General features: G+C 49.0%; 1 protein-coding gene across 50 annotated transcripts in view; it reads right to left on the bottom strand.

Annotated features, from left to right (window-relative positions):
- Positions 1–872: 872 nt before the first annotated feature.
- ODF2 (outer dense fiber of sperm tails 2) overlaps positions 873–10,160 on the bottom strand; it is a 32,147-nt gene continuing 22,859 nt past the window's right edge. For 42 of the 50 annotated variants that reach the window (XM_008519990.2, XM_070596663.1, XM_070596670.1 and 39 more), the window contains 7 exons: positions 8,144–8,254; positions 7,882–7,986; positions 6,674–6,832; positions 5,268–5,368; positions 3,149–3,311; positions 2,581–2,706; positions 873–2,204 (listed from right to left, as the gene is read on the bottom strand). In XM_008519990.2, coding sequence (XP_008518212.2) covers positions 2,016–2,204; positions 2,581–2,706; positions 3,149–3,311; positions 5,268–5,368; positions 6,674–6,832; positions 7,882–7,986; positions 8,144–8,254 — 954 coding nt within the window. In that variant the 3' untranslated portion in view covers positions 873–2,015. Of the gene's footprint in view, positions 2,205–2,580; positions 2,707–3,148; positions 3,312–5,267; positions 5,369–6,506; positions 6,833–7,881; positions 7,987–8,143; positions 8,255–10,160 lie in introns of those variants that run through there. The other 8 variants (XM_070596694.1, XM_070596690.1, XM_070596692.1 and 5 more) reach the window with 1 other exon arrangement.

Below are 10,160 nucleotides of genomic sequence, written 5' to 3'. Positions count from 1 at the left end.
TGGAGCCAGCTTTTGCTAGGACCCTTTAACTTTTGACCCTTCTTTTGCCCTCTGTTTGAGGTAGGAAAGATTCTCTCTGGGGTTTGAAGCAATATGAACATTTTTCATTTTTTATGAACTCTGGACTTTTTGTAGTAAAATACAAAGAAAAATAGAACATTGCTGGGAGCGTCTGAGCAATGAGCTCCAGTGAGGCGCTTCCCATACCAGCACCATCAATAGCAGCGCCCTGTACTGAGGAGGTTTCTGTTAGTTCGACGAAAATAAGTTATACAGATATGTACACATAATGGTTAAGTTTGCCAACTGTCCTTTCTTGGGAAGGTCTTGCATACATTGTCAGTTAAGTCTGTTTACATTAAGGATGTGAAAACAGGCTTGGTTTTGTGGCAATGGTAGCTGGTAGTTGTTTTTTCAATAACCTTCCTTGGCAAAATTAAAAGCTGGAGACTACAAATATCCCCAAATTGGAGGGGAAGGGGGTTTTCTGGTCATGAATCCAGACTCCTGGTTGGGGCCCATTGCCCTTGAGGACGTAGGGGAATTCTCTGGAGTTTTGGACTTGGGTTAGAGTCGTTGAAAGAGGACAGGACCACGGGCCGGGCCCCGTGGCCAAGTGGTTAACTTCACATGCTCTGCTTCGGTGGCCCAGGGTTTTGCAAGTTTGAATCCTGGGTGTGGACATGGCAACGCTCATCAAGCCATGCTGAGGCGACATCCCACATGCCACAACTGGGAGGACCCACAACTAAAATTATCCAACTATGTACCAGGGGGCTTTGGGAGAAAAAGGGAAAATAAAATCCTTAAAAAAAAAAAAAGAAGACAAGACTGGCTCACTCAGAAGGCCAATAGCAGCTGGAATGGAAAGGTTAGGGATCCGCACAGTACCAAATTTATTCTTTCTAAAGAATTTGTTGTTCTTTCTTTCTTTTAAATACAGGAAAATGTGAAGAGAACAAAAATAGCCCATAATCTTATCATTTAGAAACCAATTAACATTTTAAAAATAGTAATATATACACATCCCATCTTCCTCCTAACAGCTGAAGTGGTCTGCCCGCAAACACTGAGCCATGCCTTGCAAAGTGTGCTTCCTCCAGTCACCTCACAGGATTGTGTTGTGAAAGTGCAGAGAGCAGCAGCAACCCGGGCCAAGATGAAATGAAAAGCCTAATGTTCCACACAGGAAGTACTTCAAAATGTTTGCTGGCTCTCCTGCAGCATTTTACTTAATCATTTTTAGAAGAGGGATGGAGGTGGGCAAAGGAAATCATTCAATGGAGACTTAAATATTGATTATAAAAGCTTTTTGTAAAACGACACAAATATTTCAAGAATAAATGCATTCTATAGATACAAACCTGGCCAAGAGAAACAAAAATCAGTAAGATTGGGATTACACTTTTAAAAGGCCAACTGCACAGGAGCCCTCAAGTGTCTGCTGTGAAGTGCGTGGGGGCAAGTGGCCTCTTGGACACTCGGGCATAAGAGGTGTCCACTGGGCTTGGGAAGGGAGCCTGGGGAAAACACTGTACCCATGAACTAAGGAAAACAGCAAGGGAACATGCTCCCAGCCCAGGAGGGGTGGTGCAGACCCCTGCTAATGGCTCCTGCTGGTTCAGGTCAGAGAAAACCCGAGAGAGAGACTTCTAAAAAGAGGAGGGATGTGAGGAGACTGGAGGAAAAAGTCCAGTCCAAACATTCTCTGGAGAAAGAACGGGCGAAGTCACGGTGAGTTAAAATCTGGTACCCTAACAGAAGCAGATTTAAGGCCTGTCAGGGTAATTAAAGACTTCCGCTAGGTGACTCTCCCAGAGAGGAGAGAACTAAGTGGTTCCTGCTTCATCCCCTGCTGCTTTAGGGACTTTTCTGGAGCCAGCAGCTAGGACAAGATCCTGAACACACTTCATCACTGGAAGAGAGAGGAAAACCCAGAGGCTTTGCAGGCTTGGCTTGGCAACTCCTCTGGCCCCGTGGCATCAATCCGGGCTCCCGGCCCTCGACCGGCAGCCTTAGGTAGGAGGAGATCGGGAGCGGATGGGAGAGCTCGTCAGGTAGGTAGTGTAGGGACTGTCCCCAAACACGTTGGCATAGGATGACTTGAGGAATTGGACGTAGTTCTGCATGCTGCGGTTGGTGCTCTCCGACTGCTCCAGGCGATCCTTCAGGTCTTGCAGCCGGCTCTGGTAGCGGCGCTCAGCCTGAGAGCAGAAACAGCATGGGCCAAGTGCGAAACGTCAGCAGCCAAGCGAGGGGAAGGGCTATGGGGTTTCCTCCTGTAAATCTTCTAAACTTAGATCTGGTGATAACTGCACAACTCTGAATATACTAAAAACCACTGAGTTGTACAATTTAAATGAGTGAATTTTATAGTAGGTCAATTCTATCTTAACAAAGCTGTTAATAAAAAAAAAGGGATCTACCCGGGATAACCTGAAGGGATGGGAAATTGATTAGAGAAAAATAAAACCGTGTCATATTCATAAAGACAATATAACCCCTTGCGCTGCAGGCCCCAGGAAGCTAAAGTCTCAGTCCCCTCCCTCCACGCCTGTCCCCGCCCCCAGCCCGACTCACGTCGTCCCGGCTCCGCCGCAGCTGGCTGAGTTCAGTTTTGGTCCTGCTCAGCTGGGTCTCGAGGTCCAGGATTTTGTTCTGGGCTGCTCGCTCCTTGGAAACTGCATGCTCCTTGGTTTGTTCCATCTGCCAGGAACACAGAGACGTGGGGCTGGCTTACCTGACATGGGGGACACCTGGCAAAGAGCAGGCGGGGCCACTCCCACGATCTGGCCTCCCAGACAGCACTTGCACATGGCTGTGGAGACCTCTCTGGAGTCTGAGGGCAGGAGCTAAGTGTGGGGACAACTTCTGCAACCCAGCTTTACTGGCCCTTTCCCGACGCCCCGTAAGTCATCACCTCAGACTTGGTAAACCTGTCTGAGTCCCACGCAGGCAACAATTAAATGAGCAATCATGAATAAAGTGCCAAGTCCTTTACAAGAATTGCTCATTCGATCCATATGACGAATTCATTAGGCAGGTACTACTACCATATACCTGTTTTTCTGGCGGGGAAATAGGCTTGGAGAGATTAGGTAATTTGCTCAAGGTCACAGAGCTAGTTAGTAATGGCATTGAGACTGACCTGCCTCTGAGCGTCTTCAATGGCGCTCTCCAGCTGCCTCGCCAGGCTCCCACATTCCCGTGTCTTCTCCTCCAGCCGCAGCTGGGACTGGTGGATTGCCTCCTCCCTCTTGGCAATCACCTGTAGGAACTCGATATTCTGGGCACTGGTCGCCTCCAGTTTCCTAGGTGAGAGCACTCAATCAGATCCTGCTCATGCCCTACCTGTCCTGTTCCGCCCCACCAAGGGGCTGCCAGCCACCCCTGGGCCGGGGCTTCAGCATGCCGACAATCTCCAAGGAGCCACAGGAATGAACTAAAGAAATCTGCTGATCAGCAAGGCGGCAAGAACTGTGCAACTGGAGCGCGGTTCGAGAACTGTATGAAGAGTGGGAAAAGCAAGCACAGGCTGACCATGGGCTGTGCTAAGCGTGCGTATCATCACACGTCATACGGCAGCTTGCAGCTCAGAAGGTGGGTTCTGTTATCATCCCCACTTTACGGGGGAAGAAACCGAGCCTCAGAGGTGAAGTCATTGGCCCCAACTCAGCACAGCTGGCAAGTCTGTCACTGATAGCCATGTCCTCAACTTTTTCTGGTGACTGCTGCCTCCCTCAGAGATTTGAGCTGGACCACTCAACATCTTATATGAACAGGTGTGAGACAGCAGTGACCATCCCAGTGTGCACACACCGTCCCCACTGCACTTCCAGAACACCTTCAATCTAAGGAGCTCTCCAAGTCCTGCTGAATCCAGCTGCATCTTTGAGGCCAGCAGAGCAGAGCAGAGGTGGAGCCCGGAAGACTACCTGGTTCAAGTCCCTGCCTGCATGAGCCACCTGGGGCAGTGACAGCCTCCTAGAGCCTCAGGCCTTTCATCTCTGAAACTAAGGCTCCAGCCCTCATTTTATAGATGCTAAAAGCTTTGGAGGATGACAGTCAGGGGTCTAAGTTGCAGCTTTGCCAGCCAGCTGTGTGACCTTGGGCAAGTCACTCAACCTCTCCAAAAGCTCAGTCTCCTCACATTTAAAATTAGGATGGGGCCGGCTTGGTGGTGCAGTGGTTAAGTGTGCATGTTCTGCTTTGATGGTCCAGGGTTCACCGGTTCACATCCTGGGTATGGACATGGCACCGCTTAGCAAGCCATGCTGTGGTAGGCGTCCCACATATAAAGTAGAGGAAGATGGGCACAGATGTTAGCGCAGGGCCAGCCTTCCTCAGCAACAAAAAAAGTAAAATTGGGATAATACTAACTAATATACACTAACTATGTTGTGCCTTTTTGTATGCAGGTAATGTGCTAAGCCTTTTGAGGATTATCTTGAAGACTCACAATAACCCCAGGAGCGAGGATACCCCTACCTGGATCCCTTTCTCAAAATGAGTAAAAGATGGAGCCAGCCCCGTGGCCGAGTGGTTAAGTTTGCACGCTCCGCTGCAGGCGGCCCAGTGTTTCGCCGGTTCGAATTCTGGGTGCGGACATGGCACCACTCATCAGGCCACGCTGAGGTGGCATCCCACATGCCACAACTAGAAGGACCCACAACTAAGAATATATAACTATGTACCGGGGGGCTCTGGGGAGAAAAAGGAAGAAAATAAAATCTTAAAAAAAAAAAATGAGTAAAAGAGGTTCCAAAGGGTTAAATGATTTGCTCAAGAGCACAATGCAGGTTAAGTGGCAAAGCCGGGACCCAAGGCCAGGGCTTCTGATTCCAAAAGGTGTACTCTTCCCCTCTGACTACCTCCAATAGTCCGTAAGTAACAGAGTAGCATCAGATCAGAAACGTCTTGGGGAAGGAGACCAGGAACAAAGAGCAGAATGGGGGAATGTCCCCCACCGCAGCATGTGGCCCTGCTGGTTTGCTTGGACGAAGTGTGCCTTTCTGACAGGTGGTGCCTATGGGTGCTCTGATCGTGACCACACTGTTATGGAGTGTCCCCCTAGCCGAGAGACCACCTTCCTCTCTCCCACAATGGTTACCACTGCAATGGAAGCAACTTCTCCTCTGAGGTCTGCCTAGTACCTTCCAGGGCCTTGGGTCCCTCAAACACTTCTGCACACCAAGCCCAAAGCAGCTAAGTGGCGGAAAGTCTCAGGTCCTAGGAAGAGGACAGAGATGGGACCAAGTGCCTCTAACCTCTCCAGTTCATCCACCTTCAGACTCAGCTGTTTATTTTCCTTCTGGGAAGCCTGATGTTTCTCTCTCGCCATCTCCAGCTTGTCCCCCTGATGTTCGATCTAAAATGACAGGAACACAGACCGGTTTATGAAAGAACTTCCCAGTACAGCCCTCCCTTCTCCCTATGACCTGTCATCCACACCCAGGAAAGAGGCACGCTGCCCTCAGCAGGCGTCCAAGTCTCAACACACAACCTGGAGGAGAGAGCCGAGCAGGGACAGGTGAAGCCCAGCTCCCAGGGCTGAAGGCTTTCCCGCACCGAGAGAAGCCAGGTTTCATCCTGAAGAACCACGACGATGCTTTCATGATCAGGAGAGGCCACTCAGTGGGATCCGGGGCAGGCATGAGAAGGCAGAGGCAGATGGCGGGCCTGACTGGCCCACATGATCTACCACAGGGCTTTACCAATTACCTTGTTGGTACCACTGACTTCATTCTCCCCTTAACTGGAGGCAAGTGCAGGCACAGGAACAAGAATCTACCCAGGCTTTCAGGCTGGCAAGCTTGAGAAGTTATCCAGAGGGGTGCTTTACGTCGAAGCCTCAGATACCAGGGGTTGAAAAGCTGAGAACACTCAGGTTCGGGAGAAGGCAGGCAATTTAAGAGCACTGAGAACACGGGCTTGGGAAGCAGACAGAGCTGGCTGGGTTCCAATCCCTGTTTACTATTAGCTCTGTGACCTCAGGAAATTACTTCTCCCCTCTATGCCTGGGCTGCTTTCTGTAAAATGGGGAAAATAATACACCTCACCAAGTTCCTGGGAGAATTGAAGAGAGAATGCCAGAGCACAGAGCATCTGCTCAAAAAATGGGAGCTGCTTTGACTATTATTACAAGGAAGCAGGTCAAGAGAGGGGAAGGGCCTTGCCCAAGGTCACACTGCAAATGAGAGGTGATTTCTTAGGCACCATTGGCATGGTTCCAGTAACCCAGAGGCAGACTGCTTCCGGGAGAAGGGGGACCCTCTTTCAGGACAGAATCTCAGGCAATGGTCTGTTAAGAGTAAGGAAAGGCAGCTAAAGCAAGAGAAAGATGGAAAAAAAGAAAACCTATGGCTCAGTGTCTGCAGCAGAGCGTGAAGGACCAAGGCAGGCAGGGACCTGGAGCCCTGGGGGGCGGGGCAAGAGCAGGAGGGCCCAACAACTCCAGTCGAGTGACGGCTCCTATAACTACAATCACTTGGTGCAAACACGAGGCATTTGGCACACCAGACTTTTATTTCACAGCACTGATGATAGCTCACTCCTTTCAGAAAGCGGCAGCCAAGAAAAAGGAAGTGGTCCTCCCTTGGGGGTGTGCGGCTCATCTTGGTAAGCGGGCCCCTGCTCGGGCCAGGTCGTGGGACCCTTTCTGCCAGTCCCTTACCCGGCTGCGCAGGTCTGATATGATGGCTGTGAGGTCGATGTTCTTCCTCTCATAGCCCTGCAGCTGGTCTTGGCACTCTGCGAGCTTAGCCTCCGTGATCTTGAGGATGTCAGGTAGCTGCTGCAGGTCAGCCAGCTGGGACTGGAACTGCCTACGTGCCTGGAGTGGGGGAGAAAAGCCCACCGTTGGGAAGGGCCCAGTTGCTGACGGGGCCAGGCGGAGTCCTTTGGAGGTAGGGCAGGGCCACCCTCCTCCCCTGAAGAGGATCTTGCGAGATCCACAGGCAGAAGTACCACCTGCCCTCCCCACAGGCCACCAAGAGTGTCCAGCTGCTCTCTGGGAGGACACACTTGGTCTTGACTTGCCACTTCAGCCTGCCACTCTAGTCACCTAATAACATGGCAACCACATAGCAAACACCAGGACCCAGGCATTGTGCTGAGGGCTCTCTGAATTACTCATTTAATTCATACAACAACCTACTAAGTAGGTGCTGTTGTTCCCATATAAGGACACTAAGGATCAAAGGATCATTTGCCCAAGGTCACTCAGCTAGAAACTGGTAAAGCCAGGGTCAAAGTCTGGTCTAACCCCAAAGCCCCTAGGAAAGCAATCACCATGCTGTAGGTCGGAGGGAAGGCAAGAACACTCTGGTCCTCATCCACCTTGTGATCACAAGGATTCTGAGTACTACAGAGGGACAGTGACTTGCCCAAGGTTATGCAACACATTAGTGGCTGAGCCTGGACTCAATACATCTCCAACGTTACTATTAAGATGATCCTGTTGCTTCTACACAGCCAAGCCATCTCTAGAAGAATAGGCTCTTTGGGGAAGGGGACAGGAGGCATTCTTTTTGGTTGGCACAAAATAAAGCCACCACACGGAATGAAATACACACACCTAAGACCTGGCAAACTGTGAATTTGAATCCACTTGGATGCTCCAAGTAGGAGAGGTTTTTTTTTAGGAAATTGGAGAAAGAAGAAAACCAGGAGGGAAAAAGGGATGAAGAAGAAGCATGAGAGAGAGAAGAGAGGAGACAAGAAAGGAGAAGGCATGTACACAGTAGAGAGGACCAGCCCAGCAGTGAGACAGGTTGTTAATCTTTCTTGTCCACGTCAGGAGGGTCAAAGGCAAACAAGAGAGACAGACTGATGGACATGGAACTGGGGGTGGGAGGGGAGAGCAAGGAAGGGGAGTAGTACCGCTTCAATCTCTTTGTTCATCTCATCTTTAAGGATCTTGTTCTCTTTGTCACAGCGTTCCAGCTGGGCAGCCACCTCATCAGCCTCCAATCTGGTCTTCATCACCTGTGGACCAACAAGGATGAGGCCGTCTCAGGCAGAGCCAAGTTTTGGTGAAAAACACCTTTCATGCCCCACCCTTCCTGGGAAAGGCCTCGTGGCTAATCTGCCAGTTTGCTGGGAGGTGCTGCCCCGGCAGGGCTGCAGCCCCTGAGAGGCCTACCTGACTCTTATAGTTGTCAATCATCCCCTCATAGTTCTTCACCGACGCCTTCAGCTGCTGGACCTCAACGTGGGCTTGATTGAGTTTGTCCTCCATCGGGGCGAAGCTAGCCTGGAAGGAGTGGCTCGTGAGTAAGCAACAGGAAGGTTCTGGAGCAGGCTGCCGTCCCACCCTCAGCTCCAACTCCAAGGGGCCAGCAAAGGGAAGCCCCACCTACTCAAACCCATGCCAGCAGTCTTCCTTGCACAAGGGCAAGATTCCTAACATGACCAACTCAGGTGACGACAGAGGCAAATAAGTGGCTCCTGTGTTTTCTTGTTCTTACTACAAAAGCCATACAGAATCAATACAGAAAATGGAGATAAGACTAAGAAAAATGATTCATGATATGTGACGCCTTCGTATATGGTTATACATCAATAGCTGAGTCGACACTCTAATTTCTTCACCAAGAGCAGAATTACATTGTACTTACTGCTTTGCAACATACTTTTTCAAGGAACAATTATGTTGTGAACTACTTCGCAAGTCAATAAATGTCTTCCTACAACCCAAATGCCCTCCTTAGTGGATGGGACAAAATAAATCATGGTCTCTCAATAAAATAATAAGCAGTCATTTGAAAGAGATAAAGCTAAAAAGCAACTGACCTAAAAAGATATCCAAGAAATATGGTTGAATGAGAAAAGCAAGTTGCAGAATAATGGATGGATGAATGGGCATGTATGTGTTTGAATATGTATGTTAGTATCTGGGGAAAAAACTGGAAAAATACACATCAACAGTTAAAAGAGACCTTCACTGCTACATCACATTTCTGTAATGTTTTAAGCTTTTACTATGAGCATATTTTACCTTTGTAATGATAATATCTAAGAAAATGCATTTTTTTTTTTTTTTTTGCGGAAGATTAGCCCTGAGCTAACATCTGCTGCCAATCCTCCTCTTTTTGCTGAGGAAGACTGGCTCTGAGCTAACATCTGTGCCCATCTTCCTCTACTTTATATGTGGGACGCCCACAGCATGGTCTTCCAAGCAGTGCCATGTCCGCACCTGGGATCTGAACTGGTGAACCCCGGGCTGCCGAAGCGGAAGGTGCGCACTTAACCGCTGCGCTACCAAGCAGGTCCCGAAAATGCACTTCTACAAACATTGTTTTGAACGGCCACACTGAATAACAGTACACAGATATACCACACTGGAACCAAGCCCCTGACCCATTATTAGACTTGGAGGTCGTCTCTCATTCATCCAACAACTGCATTACAACAAAGGAGATACTCTGACACCCCTACCAGAGTGGCTCAAATGAAAATGACTGACAATACCAAGTGTTGCCGAGGAGATAGGGAGCAACCGTTCACTCTCGCATACTCTTGATGGGAGTATCAGTTTGTACAACTACTTTATTGCATGGTAACATCTCCCAAAGCTGAACTTATGCACACCACCCGATGACTTGGCAAATCTATCTCAAGGTGTACAACCTGTAAAAATACACCAATTATGTGCACCGAAAAATATACAAAAATGTTCTACGACCCAAATGTCCATCAACAGTAGAATGGATAAATATATCGTGGCGTATTCATACAATGGCATACTGTACAGCATTGAGAATGAATAAACTGCCACACACAACATGGCTAACTTGCACCAACAGGATGCTGAGGAAAAGCCAGGCACAATGTTCACAAACAGGCAACCGATCTGTGGTGATAGAAGTCAGCCTGACGGTCGCCTCTGCACAGGGTGTCTATAACCAGGCAAGGTCTCTGGGGTGCTGGTAAGGTTTGATCAGGCGGACTGATGGACAAAGTATGTTCATTTTGTGTACCTTCCTGTATGTTATACTTCCTTAAAATCAAGCGTAACAAACAAAAATCTGTAAAAAAATACACCTAGATATTACTGCCAGATCAGTTAAAAACCAAGCTCAAATCCGGCTCTGAAATGTCAACCTCAGGTCAGGTCCTCTCGCCCCTGGCATGCTGGGAGGGTGTATAGCAAGTGGTTA

The sequence above is a fragment of the Equus przewalskii genome, chromosome 26 (genome assembly GCF_037783145.1).
Source record: "Equus przewalskii isolate Varuska chromosome 26, EquPr2, whole genome shotgun sequence".
Taxonomy (NCBI): Eukaryota; Metazoa; Chordata; class Mammalia; order Perissodactyla; family Equidae; genus Equus; species Equus przewalskii.
Note: the sequence above shows the minus strand (reverse complement) of the source record. Positions and strands in the feature narration are given on the sequence as shown.